Below are 23,145 nucleotides of genomic sequence, written 5' to 3'. Positions count from 1 at the left end.
TGCATGACAGCTTTTTTTAAAAGGCGAAAACATTAATTTTTCTACTACATATTTGCAAAGACAGATATTTTCCACCCCAGGGCTGTAGAAAGAAATGTGACTTCCCTTGACTCACAGTCACTTAGGCTAGGAGGAATAAGCCTATTGCCAAAAGTGACCATGACTTTCCACGGAAAAAAGAAATGGAGGTGATTTTCCACCAAGAAATTAAGACAATTTCCTTTTTTTTTCTGATCACTTAACTGCTATGAACCTCCAGACCCATTTTTAATTTGCATGTTTGGATGCAAAGAATGAAATGTTCTTTGACCCAAATATGTATTTCCTTATCCTTGGCAAACAGATCTCAGCCATATCCTGTGATGTTTCCTCACACTAATTTGAGATCCTTTTCTCAGGAAGTTTCCCAACTGTTAAAATATGGGAGGAGAAAACAGAAAGCAACATCTAAGTCTCAACTGCATTTAGGGTCAATTGTTCAGAGGCAAATTCTCAGGGACAAAGAGTTATCATCTCAATGCCAGGTCCTAAGAGCAATTGGGCTATATGACAACTCAAGAGAGAACGCTCATAAAAGCGTCATTTAAAAAAAATTTTTTTTAAATGTTTTGTTTATTTTTGAGACAGAGAGAGACAGAGCATGAACCGGGAAGGGGCAGAGAGAGAGAGGGAGACACAGAATCCGAAGCAGTCAGCACAGAGCCCGATGCGGGGCTTGAACTCACGAACCGCGAGATCATAACCTGAGCCAAAGTCGGACACTTAACCAACTGAGCCATCCAGGCGCCCCAGAAGTGTCGTTTTTAAAACGAGTAGGTATTGGGAAAAACAAAACCAAAAAACTAGTAGGTATTGGAGTGCCTGACTGGCTCAGTCAGTGAGGCATGTGACTCTTGACCTTGGTGTTGTAGGTTTAAGTCCCATGTTAAGTATAGAGATTACTAAAAAAATCTTTTAAAAACCCCACAAAACGAGTAGGTATTGTTTTAAAAGTATGGATGAAACTTGTCTATTCCATTTCCTGAGCATTTATTTCTAGTGTGTCAAATGTCCTAATGACTTGGAAAAGTTGTGACTTTTCTCTATTAAAAGTCATCTATTGGGGCACCTGGGTGGCTTAGTCGGTTAAGTGTCCGACTTTGGCTCAGGTCACGATCTCATGGTTTGTGAGTTCGAACCCCACATCAGACTCTGCTGTCAGCACAGAGCCTGCTTCAGACCCTCTGTCCACCCCTCTCTCTGCCCCTTCCCCACTCGTTCTCTCAAAATAAATAAACTTCGAAAAAAAAAAAAGTCATCAATGGGTGTGGAACCCTTAAAAATCTGTCATATTGGGGCCCGTGGGTGGCTCAGTTGTTTAAGTGTCTGGCTCTTGATTTCAGCTCAGGTCATGATCTCATGGTCGTGGGATTAAGCCCTACATGTGGCTCTGTGCTGAGTGTGGAGCCTACTTGGGATTCTCTCTCTCCCTGTCTCTGCCTCTCCCCCAGTTGCATGCTCTCTCTCTCTCTCTCAAAATAAATAAATAAATGTTAAAAAAAATAAAGCAAATGATCCTTTAAAAAAGTCAAATAAAAATCTGTAATATTGACCATGGCATTACAACTATGAATTACAACTATGTCACCTCATAGACTGCCCAGCATATGACCAATGATTAGCCAGTGTTGGTCTGCTAAGTGTAGAAGGAAGAATACTATTTTCAAAAACCTTGGCAATCTCATTGAGAATGTCTTGGTACTTATTTTTGGATGACACATGTCTGGTTTGTTCCAAAGTCCGAAGATTTCTCTGGATTTTCCTCTTCTTCTGCTGCAGGGGTAGCTGTGCATCTTCAATCATAGACTGGCTATGCTTCATTTCTTCTGGGGCCTGGGAATCTATAATCGCACGGCTCTCCATGTCTCTGGCATGATCTGCTTCCTGAAAAGGGAATATCAAGATGTTGACTTTTCTCTGATTCCCCCATCTCACAAATTCATAAGCTGTGTAAGGCAAGTTAATGTCAAAATAAAAGAAGTCCTCAGGTCAGAGTTCAACGGCCAGAATCAGCACGTGCTCATGGATTTTGAAGTAGGTCTTTGGAAGGGATTATTTCATCTTTTTTGAGAAATATAGCAGTGGTGGCAGGCCTATTGTGAGCAAAATTCTCAATGGCTCCTTTAGCGCAAACATGACAGATCACCTTAGTAACAAACATACTCCAGTGGGGAACTGATGTCTTATAATTCCCTGAACGGAAGGATTTCCATCTGCTAGAGACTTCAGTTGAGGAAACTAAGACTACATTATTCATGAAAACACAGCTAACACCCTGAACATCCAGAACCTGACTGAACTCTCACACCTCAGCCATATTTATGGAGATCTGTAAGCCAGGAAGGCAGAGACCTTTGTTCTAATGAGGGAATAGTTCTCAAACTACCAACTCTGAAAAAACCTGCAGGGTTTTCTGGAACCAAAATGGAATAAGAATATTCGAGCTCATACTAATTTCCCAAATAAATGAAGAGTAAATGAATGAATAGAATTTGGACAGGATGTTAAAAAAAAAAAATAAAGTTTTCTAAGGAGACTGGTGATCTTCCCATTTCATTAGATGATTGACACAATAAATGAAGTCTAAGGATACAAGTATTACCAGATGACAGATCAGTATCACCTACACAGGAATAGTTAACCAGGCGAGCAGTAAATAACAATAGCAACTGTAGCACCTAATATGTTGGTGAACATCTAATATGAGTCAGGTATTCTACCCACTTAACATGTTTTAACTCATTTTTTACTGCTGTGAATTAAGCACTATTATTATTCTCATTTTATAGCTGAGAAAACTGAGGCTCAGAAAAACTTCTAAGTGCCCAGAATTATATAGCTAGGAGATGCAGCATTCTTAGTGACATTTGGGGAAAAATTAAATATTCAATAAGGACTAAAATTCTCTTACTAAATTAAAATATTCCACTCACAATGTTTAAAAATATTCATACATTAACCAACATCAGATCACTTGTAGTTTTATTTTATATATTTTTAAAATTAAAAATTGACAGTCATTTCTTAGAGGCAACCACTTTAATTAAAAATGATGCAGGGGGCACCTGGGTGCCTCAGTTCCTTAAGCATCCGACTCTTGATCTTGGCTCAGGTCAAGATCTCACCGTTCGTGAGTTCAAACCCCGCACTGGGCTCCCTGCTGTCAGTGCAGAGCCCGCTTTGGATCCTCTGTGCCCCGCTCTCTCTGCCTCTCCCCCATGTGAGTGGGCTTCCTCTCTCTCTCTCTGTCTCTCTCTCTCAAATAAACAAACATTAAAAAAAAGTAAACTCTTTAAAAAAAAAAAGAATGACTCAGGAAAATTATGGGTAGCTCTGCCAGGAAGTACCTAATTAGATAATTTTGTTAACTTTTTCCAGGGAGTGACAATTATTGACAACTAAAGCAGTAACAGTGAATTAATTTCATTAAAAATGAGTGAAATAAACAATGACGTATTTTCACAGATGCTGATAAAGATTTTAACACAAGATTGTTATGAATCTTTAGTTGCTTACACCAGGGTAATGGTGCTCTGACCTGACGGACTGAACACATTTGCTCCTGAAGCATTTAGAAAACAGTTTTCATGTGTGAGACACTGGTTTGTTTCAAGTTAGCCAACGTGTAAAACATGAGAGGTATTTTCCTATATCCTATTGACCAGAACTATCTTGTAACAACTTACCTGCCCACCCACTGAGTGATGAAGTTTACGATGAGCATTCAGAAGCTTTGACCCAGAACTACCTTCACAGTCTAGGACAAAATTACATCCAGCATAAATTTGGTGCTGCATTTTCTATTTCATTCCCTTGGATAGGGATTTCATATATATGACTCAACTCAGCTGGCTAGAGTAAGAGATAAAATTCCTTACTTTCAAACCATGTCACTTACAGTGTTTTCAAGACAACAGTAAACACTGGACATGAAGATCAGTCAAGTCAACTTCCACACATGGTACTTATTACATTCAAAGACCAATTACTTAACCTCTTTTGTAGTTGCTGGTGTCTCCAAGATTTCTGTCAGTGTGTTCCCTGGTTGGTTCCGGATGACATCAATGATCAGCTTTTTGGTCCTTACAAAATTGAGAAGAGACAGACTTTCAGACAGCAGTCCTGATGCACAACCATCTGCTTTTCCCGAGGGAGTGCACAAACACATACAAAGATAATCCCTGAAAATAAAAGTCTTTTGGAAATTCACATCTGCTCTGAGGCTGCTGCAAGTTCGCTAATGCTTGATAACTGAAGTCTGGGTTTTACACACTGGATGTCGTGGGATTATGGTGTCAGTAACACAGGGACAGGTATGTCATAGGATTCCTTATCTAAACACGTTTCCTTCTTTGTAGGCTGGGACTATTATTGATGAGTGGGATGGACAAGTGGTGCCGATATGTCCTGTTACCACAGAGGATGCAGGAATGATATCTAGTACCCTTGCCTCTTTCCCGACTTTAATAATGCTTAAGCTTCTGAGCCTGTTTAATACATTCTAAGCCTTTAGGAGCCAGTCCAAATGTTACCTTTCCTGCTCTGAGAAAGTTATGAAATGGTGTAAAGGCCCGTGGGAGCGAGCGGTTCCAGATGGGCTGTGGGGGCTTTGGCTGCTGGCTGACAGAGCCGCTGGGAGGACAGTGTTCAAGAGCCTCAGGTCCCTTGGAAAAGCTAACTACTAGGCTTGTGTCCTTGTCTTCCTGGGGCAGCTAAGAGAAGAGCTGCTCAATGAAACATCAATAGCTAGGAAACTCAGCTGGAGGCGCTAAGAGCACACTACTTTTTCCCATGTGTCCCTTGATGTGGTCAGCCACCCCTTCCTAAAAGATCAGGTTATGTAATGATGTGAAAAAATTTCAACATAAAAGGCAAGAGGTCAAGTCTGTGTACTTTTACATGAGTGGCAAAAATAGTGGAGATAGCTTCCTTTCCAAAAAATGGAAACATAAACAGAAGCTGCCTAAAATTATCAACAGGTCTAACTGATGACAGAAGTCTCACTTTTTTTGCTGCTCTATGGTATTTAACCTCACTAGTTCCAAAGGCACTGTGCGACATCACTAGATGATATATTTCCCCTTCATCTACAGCAGGAAATGTTCACATGGCATGAAAATTAGAAAATGAAAACAAAACATCGTTCTTGTCGTGAAACATCAGGGCAAATGACAGAGAAAATCCTCAAGGTTAATTCCAAATATATTATTTTTGAAAATAGGATAAAATCCAATAAACCATCTGTAAACACTTTTGTCATTTATTTATTGCAAGTCTATATGAGAAGAACAATTATAGCCATTTCCTCTGGCCCATGACCCTTCACTTCTGGGGATTTACAGGCTGTCTGGGAATGTACAAATACTCCTCCGAGAGTCAAAGGTGGACACACAGCTGATTACAGCCATGTGGGCGAAGGCACTGTTTCTAAGGCGGCTGTAGCTTAGAGAGCCAAGTCTGGTTTTCTCTTCACACTACTCCTTCTACCAATCATCACGAATGTATTAAACAGGAACATCAAGTTAAAAATGAAAACATTGGATGATTTTAAAAATATAGACACAGTGATGGTTTCATATTTGAAATAACATTCTGGGAACTACTTATGGTACATGTTTCCAGGAAACTCCCAGCTCATCTCTTTAGAGAGGGTATCTGATGACCAAAATGACTAGGGTCACTAAAGCATGCTGTGCAAGGGACAAAGAATGTTTGTTAAGGAGTCGCTCAAGGACAAACTGCCTATACTGCATTTTTGTCTTGGAATTCTACTTTACGTCAAGCCTGTGGAATCCCCTGCCAAAGTTCTATCCTAGGCATCTCGCATGTAAGGAACCGTCCTGTTTCAGGATAGGGAACTATCTCCCCCTACAGTATGCCTAATGGTTATGGGTACTGGGGTCTGACAGATGTAAGGTCCAATTGGGGCTCCTGCTGCTTACTAGCTGTGTGGACTTATACAAACTATATAACCTCAATGACTCTGTTTTTTTTCATTTATATAATGGGATTCTCTCAGAGGACTTATGGGAGGACTGAAGGGAAAGTGGCACGTAAAGCCTCTCAGCAGGATCTGACGTGTAGTAAGCACTCACATGGCCATTAAAGCTGAGCTGCCCAAGATGGCAGCCATTGGCCACAGGTGGCCATGGACCACTTGAAACATGCCTGGTCCAAATTGAGATGTATTGGAGGTGTAAAACACACACTGGATTTTGAATGCTTAGGATGAAAAAACTAACAGTTTTTTACACTAATTACATATTGAAATACTGACATTTTTGACACATTGGCTTAACTAAAATATATTGGAATTATTATTAATATTTATGTAAACTCTATGCCCAGTGTGGGGCTTGAATTGATGGCTCTGAGGTCAAGAGTTGCATGCTCTACCAACTAAGCCAGTCAGGCACCCCTAAATAAAATAAATCGGAATTAATTTAACTTAAAAAAATGTTCATTTATTTTTGAGGGAGACAGCATGAGTGGGGGAGGTGCAGAGAGGGGGCAGGGCAGAGGAACTGAAGCGGGTTCTGTGCTGACAGCAGCGAGTCTGATGGGGGGCTCCAACTCAGGAACCATGAGATCATGGCCTGAGCTGAAGTTAGATGCTCAACCTACTGAGCCACCCAGGCACTTAATTTCACTTTTTTTTTTTTTAAGCATTTATTTATTTGAGAGAGACAATGTGCACATGTGGACACAGGAGAGGGCAGAGAGGGAGGGGGAGAGAGAATCTCAAGCAGGTTCCATGCTGTCGGCACGGCACCTGACATGGGGCTCAATCTCACAAATTGTGAGATCATGACCTGAGCCAAAATCAAGAGTCAGAGGCTTAACTGACTGAGCCACCCAGGCGCCCCTTCACCTGTTTCTTTTTCTTTTTTATCTTAATTTTTATTTATTTTAATGTTTACTTTTGAGAGAGACAGAGCATGAGCTGGGGCGGGGCGGGGGGGTGGTGGCAGAGAGAGAGGGAGACAGAGAATCCAAAGCAGGCTCCAGGCTCTGAGCTGTCAGCATAGAGCCTGATGCTGGGCTGGAACTCAGGAACCATGAGATCATGGCCTACGGCAAAGTTGGAAGCTTCACCGATTGAGCCACCCAGGTGCCCCTTTCACCTGTTTCTTTTTAAAATGTGGTTTCTGGGTTTCTCTGCTGATGGCCCAGAGCCTACTTGGGATCTTCTCTTTCCCTCTATCTCTCTGCCCCTCCTTGCTCATGTGCGCGTGCATGCTCTCTCTCACAAAATAAATAAACAAACATTAAAAAAGTTAAAATGTGGTTTCTAGAAATCTTAAAATTACTTGTGTGGCTCACGTTGAATGTAGTTTGGCAAGTGCAAGATTGGAAAATTCCATTCTTATGCAGGAACCTCACTGTGAGAGACCTGCCTTCCACTGAAGTCCACTCACTGGACCTGGTTAGTCATAGGACTTCTGCAGTGAGGGGAACCTTTGGGAAATAGTCCAATCCCTGATTATACAAATGAAGCAACTAAGATATAAGAGGCTCAGTGGTTACACAAAGGTCACTCTGTTTTCTAGGGTTGCAAAACACAAGTTGAATGCTCTTTCCATATCATCAGCCCCCACAAACCTGTACAGAGGTGCCTCAAATGTGTCCCCAACCCCTCTTCCACTACCTTTCTTTTTGTAAGTGAAACCTCCAGTTCCTTAAACCTCTTCATGAGAGGGTTTAAACAGAATTCATAGTTTTGCTCACATTTGTTTGCCAATGGTCTTAAGATGTGTCCCCTCCTCACCCCAGTGCAAACGCAAAATTCTAGATAGGGTTTAACCACCATAAACCAGCTGGCTAGAGTATTGGCTCTGTGGCTGTTCAAACAATATGTAAGATATGCTGATCAAACCAAGGACTCTACCACCCTCCCTGTTTGAGGAAGTATCTAATTCTGAGGAAGAATAATAAAAAAAAAAAAGTGAGAAAGAAATACACCAAGGATGGGGCACCTGGGTGGCTCAGTTGGTTAAGCACCTGCCTCTTGGTTTCAGTTCAGGTCACGATCACATGGTTTGTGAGATGGAGCCCTGCATCGTGGTCTGCACTGACAGCACGGAATCTGCTGGGGATTCTCTCTCTCTGCCTCTCCCCTGCTTGTGCTCTCCCTCCAAAATAAGTAAATAAATTTAAAAAGAGAGAGAAATACACCAGGAAGTTTGTTCATCATAGCTGTGTTCAAATCCTACTACTGGTGAATGAGACCACGTGGTGCTTGTAAACTGGCGTGGCCCCTCAGATTTGACCATTCCAGTCACATGGCATCTTTTCCTACGCTCTGACCAGCAGCATCCCTGAGCCTCCCCCTCTGCCTGACACTTTGTCCAAGTTTGAAAAGGAGTTCATGTTTGTGGAATCTAAGGAATACTTCCAGTTGTTTAAAATTCTTCTAATACGATTATACATTTTTATCACCAGACATCAAATACCATCTTAGCCATTTAGTGCCCCGGCTAGTTTTGGACCAAAAGCAAAGAAATCTTTCAGGTGGGATGATAGATGCTCCACTGAATCATGTGGTAAGAAAACAAATTCTTGAGAGATGACAACTGAAAGCTCTCAGGCAGCAAAGTATGATTGCAACCCACAAATGTTGCCTTCTACTTAAACACGCATACTTTTGTAGAAAAACAACCTTAATAAAGTCCATAAGGATCATGTTTTTTTTTTTTTTTTTTAAGTAAGCTCTACGTTCAACGTGGGGCTTGAACTCACCAGCCTGAGATCAAGAGTCACATGCTCTACCGACTGAGCCAGCCAGGTGTCCCAAAGATCACACATTAAAAAAAAAAATTTTTTTTAATGTTGATTTTTGAGAGACAGAGTGCGAGCAGGGGAGGGACAGAGAGAGAGGTACAGAATCCAAAGCAGGCTCCAGGCTCCAAGCTGTCAGCACAGACACTGACACGGGGCTCAAATCCACAAAGCGCAAGATGACGACCTAAGCCGAAGTTGGTACTAATGCGACTGAGCCACCCAGGTGCCCCATGATCACACATTTTAAGTTGAATCATAAGTTATAATGAGAGAGATTTGCAATTGTGTAGTTTTTTAAATAATTTATAAAGTGTTAATGCAGCCTTCATTTGCTCATTGCATCCCTTCCTTCCCCTCCCCCTTTTTATAGATGAGGAGACTGAAGCGTAGGTGAGTTGCTCAGAGTTCTATGGCTAATAAGTGACAGATTCAGGCTGTCATCCAAGGTCTCCGCAGGATTCCTCAACCAGGTTTTTCTGGTTTGTTTTTTCAATACCACCAGGCTTGGTACTATTGACAGAACGGCGGTAGCCCAAACTGAGGTGCCTTATTTAATAAACCCACAGATGGGAAACAGAATGTTTCTCCCTACCCCCATATGTGCCTTCATGTGCCTCAGATCTATTAGTCAGTCTTTCTCTTTGGCCTGGAAAGAAGTCCCAGCATCAGTTATGCAATAACTGCTTTGCTATCATTCTCATTATTTATTCTAAGTTTCCTAAGAATACAAAGAGCAGTGGCCTTGCCCCCAGTGAGTTGTAAAATCTTGTGATCAAGAGTGTAGGCCCTGCAAGACTTAAGACCATCTGAGTCTGAATCCATTTTCCACTCACGAGCCATATTGCTTAGGAAAGAGTTTTTGTCTGTTCTGTGCCTCATATGTAAAATATAGTTAGTAACCTCTACCTCTTGTGGTTGCCAAGAATATAACATGACAAATTTCATATATATACGAAGGAATGAAGATACATATTATTATCTACCTGTATCTACAGGATAGTGCCTGTCACATGGTAAGCACTCCATAGGTGTTTGTTATCATCTTCATTTAACTATTAATTATAAAGTTAGCATGCTATAAAGTTTACAAGCATAAGGATATTAACAATGTCTCAAATTCTTCTGCAGGTGCTCCCATGAAGATGAGTTATTCGTCACTATAAAGCTAGTTATTTTGTAACTAATCCTAAGGGGACGTTGGTGAAAGTTAAAAACACAATCTGTTTAACAAGGAAGCGAGAAAGTTTTTTTTGATAGAGAAAAGCCAGATACTTTCATATCCCAAATGCTCTTCATTCCATGATTGTCCATTTCAAACTAACTTCCCGAAGGCCTTGTCTGATGTTAGTTAAATTCGGTTCTGTAATGAAGATCCTCAAGAAGTATGTATTATGGGGCGCCTGGGTGGCGCAGTCGGTTAAGCGTCCGACTTCAGCCAGGTCACGATCTCACGACCCGTGAGTTCGAGCCCTGCATCGGGCTCTGGGCTAATGGCTCAGAGCCTGGAGCCTGTTTCCGATTCTGTGTCTCCCTCTCTCTCTCTGCCCCTCCCCCGTTCATGCTCTGTCTCTCTCTGTCCCAAAAATAAATTAACGTTGAAAAAAAAAAAAAAAAAGAAGTATGTATTATGTTTGAGATAGGAATTTGGTTAGCTTGGAGAAAAGACATCCCCATACAACTTTTCAAATCAATATTTAAAGTGTGTATTAATGGAGAATCCATGATACAGGGCACATGAGTTTAAAGCATGTCAGGGACTAGCTACTTGCTTCCCATAATTTTAGACTTAAATTTCCTCACCACAAAGAGACAGACTTGGGCTGAATGGTCTTCAAGCTTGCTATCATTGACACATTTTATAATTGTCTATTATTAACAAGATTTTAAAATATATACCTAAAATATATGTCTTTGGAAGTAAGGTTTGCCTAACATCATGAAACTAATTCTGTTCAATCTTCTGGGCAATATCCAAATCCCACTTTCAAGGAAGGCTACTTGGACAATCTTCTCTTCAGGTTGTCGTCCACACTGATCACTGGGCTGCTTAGTGAGGGGCTCTGCCTATGGCAGGATCTTAAAATATGCCCAGAGGAAGACTATCTAGACCCCAGAGGTCCATGAAAGCAGCGAAATATCAAGAATTATTAAAACACTAGCCTAGTAGTCCTTTTGTATAAATGAAAAAGTCGATCATACAATTCACTACGAATTGTAAGGAACCCCAGGAAACCAAAAGAATCTTGAAAAGGAACAAGTTGGAAGACTTATGCTTAGCAATTTAAAAACTTACTGCCAGGTTACAGTGATCCATATAATGTCGGACTAGGATAAGGACTGACATAGATCAATGGAATAGAATTAAGAGTCCAGAAAGTCATACGTGTATGGTCAACTGGCTTTCGACAAGGGTATCTAAGTCCATTCAAGGGAGAAAAATAGTGTCTTTAAGTAATAGTGGTAAGACAAATGAACATGCACCTGCAAAAAAAAAAAAATGAAATTGGGCTTCTGCCTTACACTAAACACAAAAATTAGCTCAAAAGGGGTAATACACCTAAACATAAAATAAATTATAGAACTCTTAGAAGAAAACAAAGGAGTAAATGTTCAGGACTCAGGGTTGGGCAAGGATTTTTTTTTAATTTCAGACAGAGTGCAAATGGGTGAGAGAGGTGCAAGGGAGGGGGGGGAGGAGGAGGAGGAGGAGGAGGAGGAGAGGAAGGAGAAGGAGAGGAAGGAGGAGGAGGAGAGGAAGGAGGAGGAGAGGAGAGGAAGGAGGAGGAGGAGAGGAAGGAGGAGGAGAGGAGAGGAAGGAGGAGGAGGAGGAAGGAGGGGAAGAAAGAAGAGGAGGAGGAGGGAGAGAGAGAGAGAGGGTGGGGGAGGTAGGGAGGGAGGGAGAGATATGACTCTGGGATCATGACATGAGCTGAAACCAAGACTCAAGACAGATGCTCAACCAACTGAGCCACCCAGGTGCCCCAATGATTTCTCATTTCATGACACCAAAAGCACAAGCAACAACAAAAAATAAACTGTCCTTCATCAAGTTAAAAAACTTCTGTCCATAAAAGGACATTACCAAGAGCATAAAAAGGCAACCCATAGGAGTAAAAAATATGGGCAGGTCATAAATCTGGCAGGTGTCTACTCTCTAGAATATAGAAGGAGCTCTTAGAACTCTGCAACAAAAAAGACAAGCCAAAAAACAGGCCCAAGACTTGAACAGACATTTCTACAAAGGTACACAAATGGCTGACAAGGACAACTCAACATTATTTATCATCAGGGGAATGCAAATCAAAATCACAACGAGATACTACTTCATATGCACTAGAATGGCTGTAACAACATAAAACAGAAAATAAGTGTCTGTGAAGATGTGGAAAAGTTCGAACTCTTATACCTTGGTGGTGGAAATACAAGATGGTAAAGCCACTATGAAAAAAAGTTTGGCAGTTTCTCAAAAAGCTAAACTTAGAATTACCTTATGACCCAGCAATTCTACTCCTAGGTTTATATCCAAAAGAAGTGAAAACAGGTGTTCAAATAAATACTTGTACACAAATGGTCACAGCAATACTATTCACAATAGTCAAAAGGTACAACCCAAATGTCCATGATCAATGTGCTGTATCCATACAAGGGAATATTATTCGGCCAAAAACATTATGTGGAGTCAAAGAAGACAGATGCAAGAGATCACATAGTGTATGATTCCAATTATATGAAATGTCTAGAAAAGACAAGTTCATAGAGACAGAAAGCACTAGGGATGCTGGGGCAGGGCCTACAGAGCCCTGAGAGTAGTGGGGGAATAACTGATTAATAGAAGTTCTGGAACTAGAAAGTTGTGATGGTTGTGTGACATTCTGAATGTACAAAATACCACTCATTTGTATACTTGAAAAGATGGTAAATTTTATGTTATGTGTATTTTACAACAATAAGAAAAAAAAAAAAAAAACACTGGTTCTACGTAGTATGGTGCTTAAAGGAGCAGACAGCATTTGCTTCCAGCACATGCTGGGGAGCTGGGACAGGGCCATCCAAGGGCTGATGTAAGTAGGACAATGGACCAGGTTTCCCTAGCTAAGATATATGATTGCCCAACGTACTTGACTTTTATGGTTTTGCTTTTAAAATCAATTCCAAAAATTCGCAGACCCATCAACGCTCATTCAGAAACAAGTATAAATATATATAAATATATGATACTGAGAATATGTGGTATTTTAGACTACCCACTTTGTGATTTCCATTCATTAATGCATACAAGTGAGTTGAATGCATTTAGAAAATGATGTTCAACTAACAGACAAAACCAATTTTGAAAACATTTCTTCCCATTACTTCTAAGGACAAAGCATATGAGATCATAGGATACTTGTCCTAATTTTTAAAAAAAAAAATTTTTTTTTTCAATGTTTATTTATTTTTGGGACAGAGAGAGACAGAGCATGAACGGGGGAGGGGCAGAGAGAGAGGGAGACACAGAATCGGAAACAGGCTCCAGGCTCTGAGCCATCAGCCCAGAGCCTGATGCGGGGCTCGAACTCACGGACCGCGAGATCGTGACCTGGCTGAAGTCGGACGCTTAACCGACTGCGCCACCCAGGCACCCCTACTTGCCCTAATTTAATTTGCATGGCAGAACCACAGAGTCTCTGCATTTCCAGTTACCTTTATAATTGGCAATTTCTCAGAGGAACCCAGGGAACAGATTGCATAGCTTCCCCCGTCTCTGTTGCCCGGCCCTGTGTTGTCTCTTTGCAAATTCAATATGAGTTGGTAATCAGCAGTCTAAGGAAGTACCTTCAACTCTTAAGAGGCCAAGAGTGTGTAAGAGTTCTGCAGCTTGGCTTCTGTCCTGCAATTGAGCTGTACTCCCCACCATCAGACTTTAGACCCCTGAGAAGCAGGGACTGCTAATGGCTTCTTACTGCTGTCTCCCCAGCGTGAAGCCAGGGCCATGGATACAGAATGGGTCCTCAAAAGATCTGCTACATGAATGCATGAAGCCTTAGATGATCTGAGGACAAAATAATCAAGCCTAATTAGAAGAATCACACATTGCAGCACAGGACAATGAACAAGTCCCCCCCCCCCCCCCCACCATTTTTATGGATGAGTGTGAATATCTGGGAAAAAATTAACTGGAAATGAGCGCTGTTTGAATCATGTCAGCGGCAGAACAGAAAGCTCTTGTTACAAATGAAAACCATGTCAGAACTCTGGACGTGTAACTTGGAAGTAATGTGTCAAGTATTATTTAAATACATAAGTATTCCATTTTGGTCACCGTTTCTACGTCCATTCTCCACCTCACTCCAACACATCACTCATAGAATATGCATCCTTGTTTACATAAGTTCTTTTTTTTTTTTTAATTTTTTTTTTAACGTTTATTTGAGACAGAGAGAGACAGAGCATGAATGGGGGAGGGGCAGAGAGAGAGGGAGACACAGAATCGGAAGCAGGCTCCAGGCTCTGAGCTGTCAGCCCAGAGCCCGACGCGGGGCTCGAACTCACGGACCGTGAGATCGTGACCTGAGCTGAAGTCGGATGCTTAACCGACTGAGCCACCCAGGCGCCCCTGTTTACCTAAGTTCTTAAAAGCCATACTGGTTGCTGAGCAAGCATTTTGGTTTATGGTGTTTTGATTTATGGTGATGTACCTCATTCTTTCTCATTCTTTATGTAAAGGACTGGTGTGGGATATCTAAGAAGCCTTGATGGAACCAATGAGGTAGAAATTAAAAGTGTGGATGCTTCATTTGAAATCTTTGGGCAGGAAGTAGGGTGTAAGTCAAAGCTGGTAAACATATCCAGGCTTAGTTTAATAGGAAACCAAGTTAATAAATCAAATGACAGTGGGATATCTTACCATGTGTGTGCCTTTTCTGTAGATATTTTATGCCAGACATTAAATTTGGTTTAAGGCACTTCCTTGCCAATCTTTTCACCACTCTGAAACACTTATTTCCCTTCAGTTACCTAAGGATTTTTACAGGCAGAATCAATCACTTTGTTTCTTAAAAGAAAGAAATAAAACTGCTCCATGGCAAACAAACAAACAAAAAATAGCCTTTATAAACTATTATAAACTAAATTACAAATTGTATTTTGTTCCCTTTTAAATGATAGTCTATTATCCTTTGTTTGGTTAGATGTTTGATGAATAATGTATTTTAATATTTAGATATACTAAAATGATTTGGGGATTCAGTCTATTTCAACTTGCATAGTTGAAGACGCATAATCGGAGACATGTGCCCGCTAAGCCCCAAACTTACTTTATCATGAGGCTCTGGCCATCAACAGCTTCACCGTCCCCTATGTTGTACTTGCTTGTCAAATAAAGGGAGATCTCAATCTTTGAGAGTTGGCTTAGTGTATTTGCCTTGTTGGGGTCATTGGGGTCAACTGCTCCTTCCCCTGTAGAAAGAAAACATTGTTACTCTTACCATTTGCTCATTGTGATGGTGGCGTCAGCAACCCAAGATAAAGGTTTACAGGAAAGGCTCAGTTGTACAGGAGATAATGGTCTTCATAAAAAAAAATTTCTAATATACAGCAAGAGGCTTTTATTTTTTTTGAAGTTTCTTTTTTTAAAAAATTAATTTTGACAGAGAGAGAGAGAGCCAGCGAGCGAGCAAGCGAGCATGGTGAGGGCAGGGGTTGGAGAGAGGCAGACAGAGAGAAGAGAGAGAGAATCCCAAGCAGGCTCTGTGCTCTAACAGCATAGAGCCTGATGCAGGGCTCGATCTCACAAACTGTGAGATCACGACCTGAACCGAAATCAAGAGTTAGACACTTAACTGAATGAGCCACCCAGGCGCCCCTGTAGTTATCTTCTTAAATAAAGTTGAATATTAAGATTTTTTTTGATTTAGACTAGGAAAACTAAACAACTAAATGTCAACCACAGGATAAGCAGAAGGAAGAAGCTCTTACCAAGAAAAGATTCCACACTAGGAACCTCTCCCAGCAATTCCAACAATTCATTCAGCAAGTCCTGTTTATCAGGAGCAATTGCATCCTGGTGTTCCAGCAGGAGCTAAAGCAATAAAGCAATAAACACACACACACACACACACACAAATAAAAGTAAATTCTTAAGTGCTACCATTTTTACATCAAGTTCCCTTTCCAGTTTTCCAAGATAATTTTCTTCCCATATTGTTTTAATCTTATTTTTACTTTTTCAAAGTAAGCTTTATGCCCAACATGGGGCATAACCTCATGACCCTGAGATCAAGAGTCGTGTGCTCTCCTGAATGAGCCAAGCAGGGACGACTATCATTTGAATCTTAATTACAAGTCAGACATTTATTTATTTTTTTAATTTTTTAATGTTTATTTATCTTTGAGAGGCAGATAAGAGCACAAGTGGGGGAGGGGCAGGGAGAGAGGGAGACACAGAATCCGAAGCAGGCTTCGGACCCGGGGCTCGAACCCACGAACCCTGAGATCATGCCCTAAGCTGAAGTCGGATGCTTAACCGAATGAGCCACACAGGTGCCCCACAAGTCTGACATTTATTCAAATCAGAGACCTCAGGGAGGTGACACAGTTTTTAACTTTATCTCAAAGGGATGTGCCTACTCCACACGAAGAAACTGTAGCTCAGTGAAAGGTGTTCACAAACCATCTTTTAGCAAGATCATGTGAGGTGTGCCAAGGAGCAGCCTTCTACTTCTACTTCGACCCCTGTGCTCCAGTCCGCCTTTAGAGGAAAGGTCAAAGTTGGGGAGGAAAAAGCCTAAAGTGAGGCAGAAGTCCCTTGGCTAACACTGATAACAAACTGGAAAGGCATTTCCATATCTCTTCACGGAAAAATTATGCAGTAGTCAAACACTATGGATATTAAAAAAAAATCGCCACTATTAGCTATTTTAATCTGCCTGGCATTGAAGATCTTTCAAGGGTAGGGATGGCAGAAATGACCACATAGTTCCTTGGCCTGAGGCCCAGATGTGTTTCCTCAGGTACATAATCCCCACAAGGATCAAAGGCAAGCGAAGACATTACACAAGTAATAGAGGTGATACAATGTCACAGTAAAATCTGGAAGGGTAGTATATCTATTTTTTGGGGGGAAAGTAAGTTAGAGACAGAACAAAGTAAGATGGATACATTCATGCCCTTGTTCTCTGAGGGGATAGGAGAGCTGATGTGGCTGCTTTCTCTGGAGAGTGAAAATTTAGGCAGCTAGCTTCTACCCTTTAGGCTGGTAATTACAGAACATGCACGTTTCTCAAAAGTGTCTTTTTAAAGAGTGTTTGGAGGTTCTACATGTTCCTTAGAGGACAAGGGGCAAGCATGTGGCCACAGGCTGGGCCAAGTGAACTGCTGTTATGCCTGGTTGTGGACACCTCTTCATTTCAGACAGACAGTCAACAGACAGTTTTTCTCTGCAATTACTTTCCTCCCACGTTATTACATCTGCTTCCAATCTAACATGTGAGGAAAGTCCAGATTGGTCACAAACTGTATTTCCCAGGATTGGATTCTGTTTTAAATTTTTGCTAACAGAAAAGAACAGACCATTTCTCCTTAAAAAGTAACAATGTAAATTAATACAGTAACATTTTTTCCTCTGCTATTCCTGGGAAAGAATGTCTCATTCTAAAAGAGAACTCCCCACCACTTTAACGGCATGAGGATACTGCCCTCAGCAAACGCGTAGCCAGCATGAGGACATTTTTTGGAGATGGATTATCTACCATAAAAAGAGACAACAGACTCATTGCTCAAATAGGAATGAGACCACTTGATCATTAGAAAATTACCATTACATTGGGGCACCTGGGTGGCGCAGTCGGTTAAGCGTCCGACTTCAGTCAGGTCACAATCTCGCGGTCCGTGAGTTTGAGCCCCGCGTCAGGCTCTGGGCTGATGGCTCAGAGCCTGGAGCCTGTTTCGGATTCTGTGTCTCCCTCTCTCTCTGCCCCTCCCCCGTTCGTGCTCTGTCTCTCTCTGTCCCCAAAATAAATAAACGTTGAAAAAAAAAAATTAAAAAAAAAAAAAAAGAAAATTACCATTACAAATGTTGTGCTGCTTGCACACGTTTTGTGATTTCCAGTGTTTATACAGAGAGCAAAGAGGTATAGCCTCTCATTTAATCAGCCGACTCACTCCTTCAGCTGGTCATTCAGACCTGCCTTAGTTTAGGATCACTCAAAATACTTACGGAGATTCTCTGTTCCAGTGGTAAAACAGGGAAATAGAAAGGAGATGCAGTCTTTCTTCCAAGCCTGTATTCAGGATTTTGTTTCTGGGAAGAGCTTAATAATAAAGCCTGAAATTTTAAGCAGCCCACCTTGCCACTTGTTAGTGTACCTAGGACCTTTCAGAGCTGTGTATCTCTTATGCTTTCCTCCTAGGTGTGGGTACAATCCACACTGGGGTTATCCTTAACCAGGCTTCTTCATCTCCAGTATGTATCTGCAGAACTTGGGTTCTTGTTAGAATGCCCGCTCTGGGGGCACTTGGCTGGCTCAGTCGGTAAAGCACATGAATCTTGATCCTGGGGTTGTGGATTCAAAGTCCCACACTGGGTGTAGGGATTACTTAAAAACAAAATGTTTAAAAAAAAAGAATGTAGGTCTGGGGTACATTGTTAACAAGTTCTCAAGACTTTGGAGTAGCAAGGTCCAAAGCTATTTTAAAAGCATTCTCTTTTAGGATAAAAGGAAATATGTACCAAATGATCTAAAAACAAAACAAAACAAAACAAAACAAAACAAAACAAAACAAAAGAAACCTCTCAAAGCTTGGCCTTTTTATTTCAAATGACTGAGAGGCCATCGAAGGCTTCCCATGCTGAGCTAAAGGCCCTGACCCAACAGATGCCTAATGCTCCTTTTATGGCTGATTGCAGTAATGTCTGCACGCCATCTGGATGGAGACATTATGACATAGCAGAGAGTATGAAACTGCCTGTGAGAAATGGGGTTTTCCAGAACAAAAGAAATGATTCTTCGCAGGTGGCTGATGTTGGGTGTGGTGTCTCCTCTTGCCTAATCTCAAGCAGCCTGCTTATTTGACCTCTCTATATGTCCCGCACTAGAGAGAATATTGTCATTGTCCCAGAATTTTACTGGAAAAGCTGGGAAGATTCTTGAAAGGGAGAGAGAAATCGTGTGGGGGGTCCAGGCAGTGTATCCCTGGTGGGTGGGGGAATATTAGGGCCTGTCCCTGCTCAGGGCTTAATCTTCACATTTACAATGGATTAAGTAAGAAGTAAACTTTCCTTGTTTGGGTGAAGGAGTTTTATTATGCACAAGAGGGAATAAACATACCATGTAAAAAGTAAACGTAACTTGTTTAGGACAAGGAGTTGTATCCATGTACAAATGTCAGGGAATAAATAACCAAAGGTTTCTTAGTATTCAGAGTATAAGTATTACTAGCACATGCTTACAGTTAAGTCTGGTAAAAACTAAGCATTTTCAAGATAATGGCGTCCGAACCGTGGGTCTACTGCTAAGACCCTTCTCCAACCCCACTTACTGAATGTGTGCTGATGATTTCTTCAACTGAAATATAAATGACTGGTTTGCTGACTGTCACCACATCTGTGTATTTATCCATATTAAATGTTTCTTCTGGCTCAGGGACATTACAGGCTTCTTTGAAATATTTCCTAACAACAACAACAACAACAACAACAAAAAACAAATTCTTAAGACAGGGTGCAAATTTCTGAGGTAAACCAACACTGAGGAACTCATGAATTAGGATTAGGGCTTTGTTCTCCCAAACTGTGGTTGCGTGAGGATTTCTTATAGTATCTTCCAGACTGGCGCCTAGCTATGGAAGCTGAGTCCATGTTTCTGGACGTTGGACCCAGCTCTTCAGACAGGAACGCAGAGAGAAAGAGGGTCCCGGTTCTATCAGTGACTCAGGGTAAGCCAATTATGGGGCAGGTTATTTAAAAAAACGTTATTTTGGGGCACCTGGGTGGCGCAGTCGGTTAAGCGTCCGACTTCAGTCAGGTCACGATCTCGCGGTCCGTGAGTTCGAGCCCCGCGTCGGGCTCTGGGCTGATGGCTCAGAGCCTGGAGCCTGTTTCCAATTCTGTGTCTCCCTCTCTCTCTGCCCCTCCCCCATTCATGCTCTGTCTCAAAAATAAATAAAATGTTAAAAAAAAATTTTTTTTTTTTAAAAACGTTATTTTGAAAGTGGGCCCCTGAAATTTCAACACAGAAGTCGAGACTGATAATCTTTGATCTAAGAATCAAGTCATTCTAGAGAAAATAATCTGAAAAGCAATTCATCAAATGTGCTACTTTACATAGCACAAACTCCTGGGACTAATAATCCTTCAGAGCTTCTGTTGCCAACCTGACAGAAATTCGAGTTAAGCCTACTCTACTCCCAGTTGATCCAAACAACGGTTGCTGGCCAAGGGAAAGACTGTTAAGGCTAGACACACAAATACATACAAGGTCCCATTCCTCCAGTAGTCAGAGTCTAACAAGTCTGCTCTTTCAACAATAGCAAAGTTAGAGAGATTAAGAAAGCCAGGTGCTCTGATCATGGTTTAGGAATGATCCTTTGTACAGGTAGAGAAGGTATTTTCGTCTATAATGTAGTAAATTTTCGTACGTCTGAAATTATCCTTGGTTTATCTCCTAAGGTACCCAAGGCTTATATACCAGAAAAGACCTCTACCTTCTCAGCCCAAGGCTGAAGAGGTTAAATGGCAAACAGCCATGTTGGTGGGGGGGAAGAACATGTTTCCAGGTGACAGCTGGTCTTTCTATGCTTTGACATTGACACTTTTAACAGGTTGCTGAGCAACACATAGGATAAATACAAGTGTTAGAGGAAAAAGTATGAATTTTAAGGAAGTGAGGGGGGACTTTGGTTTGCTTTCTTTTTGAAGAGCTGGAACCATAGATATTTGATAACAATAATCTGAGAAGAAAGGAAGTAAAGGGAAGCTGTAATAGCAGATAAGGATATGCAACAAACAGTACTTTATTCATCCGTGAGAACAACTAAAACTAGCAGCTTGAGAAATCAAAACTTCCTGTAGTAAGAGGATTTGGAGGGAGTTTTCTCACAAGAGGTCACAATTCTTTTTCTCTGTTTTTTTTTTTTAATGTTTATTTATTTTTGTGAGAGAAAGAACATGAGCGGGGAAGGGGCAGAGACAGAGGGAGACACAGACTCCAATGCAGGCTCCAGGTTCCGAGTTGTCAGTACAGAGCCTGACGCAGGGCTTGAACTCACAAACCGTGAAATCATGACCTGAGCCAAAGTCAGATGCTTAACCAACTGAGCCACCCAGGCACCCAAGAGGCCACAATTCTAAAGAGAGAACAGTGATCATGAACTACCTGTGAGCAGATAAATCACTAATCCAGAGGAAACTGAGGAATGGGAAATGAATTTTCCAAGTGAGGAGTCAAAGAGTCCATATTTGTGTCTTATTTCTATGACCTACTACCAATCGAATGGCAACAAGAGAAAAAACAAATGCCAAGTTGAACATGCTTCCTTGGAGAGCTCAGGGTGAGTACATCTTCCCACCAGACTCACTCCTAAAATGTACCCACGGAAAGATTAGGGATGTAATTTGGAAATGCATATCAAGTCAATGACATTAAGTCTTACACGGCTAAGAGAGGTTTGAGAATAGGACATATTCATATACAATACACAAGAAATATAAAAGCTGGATTTTCCTAGCTTTTTGAAAACCAAATACTCCATTTCCTACTAAAGTGTTTGATGCAGATAAGCAGGTTCTTTCTCACTGGACACATTCTTTAAAACAAACAAACAAAAACCTCAAAAACTATCTTCTTAAGTTCAATGAAGAAGACATCAGCCATTTTGACTTTTTTTTCTTTTCTTTTTTTTTTTTAAAAAAAAATTTTTTTTTTCAACGTTTATTTATTTTGGGGACAGAGAAAGACAGAACATGAACGGGGGAGGGGCAGAGAGAGAGGGAGACACAGAATCGGAAACAGGCTCCAGGCTCTGAGCCATCAGCCCAGAGCCTGACGCGGGGCTCGAACTCACGGACCGCGAGATCGTGACCTGGCTGAAGTCGGACGCTTAACCGACTGCGCCACCCAGGCACCCCCATTTTGACTTTTATTCTAAGTACTATCAGCCTGCAGCATACCAGGAGAAATAAACATTTCGTTTTGTCCACAGCAGAAATCAAACATCTGGGGATGACCCAGTATGGCAGGGATACTGGGTACAGGGGTGGGACGGGGAGCCCCAGACATAAGTACCCCTCCTCTTTCCCCACAGGGCCAACCAGAAAAAATACACGCCACCACCTAAGGCTCCCGTCCCTCACCCCCAACTCCAGTTCTGTGTACAGAACACACATTATTCTTGTTCATCATCTTCCAAGTTTCTCCACAGGCCATTAGCCCTCTCACCTGAACTCATGATAGGTCTCTGATAAATAATTGTTCATAGATGAGAGATGCTCATTTTCTCCTTCAAACAGCTTATTGGAGGCTGCATGCTGAAGAACCTTGGCCACCGATCCCAAATTTCTCCTTTGGTCGGAAGTTATCTGACCTCCAGCTGTCATGTCGATGATATCAAAGCCGTCAGGAGCTACGATAGCTGGGTTCATGTACCGATAGTACAGGAGGTTTCCAACAATCTGGGGTAATGCAGAGGAAAAGACTATTTTTAAGAGAAAAAACTCAAGAGCTTTAGATTCCTTTAAATTGAAGTCAGTATTTACTGACGTTTCCCAAGAAAGATCATTTTCTGATCTGAATCCTATAAAGGAGTTAAGTAAAGGGAGTGAACAGAATCACCCATTACTAGTATAGTTAACAAAATGATTTTTGGTGAGAAATAGAATTGATTAGACCATATTGCCCCAAAGTGCTCTAAATGCAGAATGTCAATAATGTGTAAGATCTCCAAAGTAAACTCAGCATAACCAATAATCTTGACAGTCATTAAAAACAGAAGACCTGTAACTTTTTACACACAGGTATACAGGAGATAAAAAAAAAAATCTCACAAAATGGCATGCTGGTAATTTTGGCTGACACCCCCAGGGGAGGCTAGGGTGAGATGACCCTTGAAAATCTACCTTTAATAGTTCATCTTCTGTGGCGTCAGGAAATTTCTCATGGATCGAATTCTTCAGTACTTTGGCTATATACCTCAATCCATAACTACATGTAAAACAGATGACAAAAGAAAATAATGGAAAAAAGGCTAAGTGAGGAAGAAATACATAGCAGTTGTTCCTGCCAACTAAAGCTGAGCAGTGGTCTTAAAAAATTAAACATAAAATGAGATGGTAACAGAATCACAGGACCT

The 23,145-nt window shown here is 41.3% G+C and overlaps 1 protein-coding gene across 4 annotated transcripts in view; it reads right to left on the bottom strand.

Annotated features, from left to right (window-relative positions):
• IQGAP2 (IQ motif containing GTPase activating protein 2) overlaps positions 1 to 23,145 on the bottom strand; it is a 298,032-nt gene that overhangs the window by 10,623 nt on the left and 264,264 nt on the right. For all 4 annotated transcript variants that reach the window (XM_045496003.1, XM_045496013.1, XM_045496004.1 and 1 more), the window contains 7 exons: positions 22,913 to 22,997; positions 22,236 to 22,468; positions 19,339 to 19,471; positions 15,778 to 15,880; positions 15,117 to 15,258; positions 4,034 to 4,121; positions 1,711 to 1,923 (listed from right to left, as the gene is read on the bottom strand). In XM_045496003.1, the coding sequence (XP_045351959.1) occupies positions 1,711 to 1,923; positions 4,034 to 4,121; positions 15,117 to 15,258; positions 15,778 to 15,880; positions 19,339 to 19,471; positions 22,236 to 22,468; positions 22,913 to 22,997 (997 nt within the window). The remainder of the gene's footprint in view (positions 1 to 1,710; positions 1,924 to 4,033; positions 4,122 to 15,116; positions 15,259 to 15,777; positions 15,881 to 19,338; positions 19,472 to 22,235; positions 22,469 to 22,912; positions 22,998 to 23,145) is intronic.

Source organism: Leopardus geoffroyi, chromosome A1 (genome assembly GCF_018350155.1).
Source record: "Leopardus geoffroyi isolate Oge1 chromosome A1, O.geoffroyi_Oge1_pat1.0, whole genome shotgun sequence".
In the NCBI taxonomy this organism is placed as follows: domain Eukaryota; kingdom Metazoa; phylum Chordata; class Mammalia; order Carnivora; family Felidae; genus Leopardus; species Leopardus geoffroyi.
Note: the sequence above shows the minus strand (reverse complement) of the source record. Positions and strands in the feature narration are given on the sequence as shown.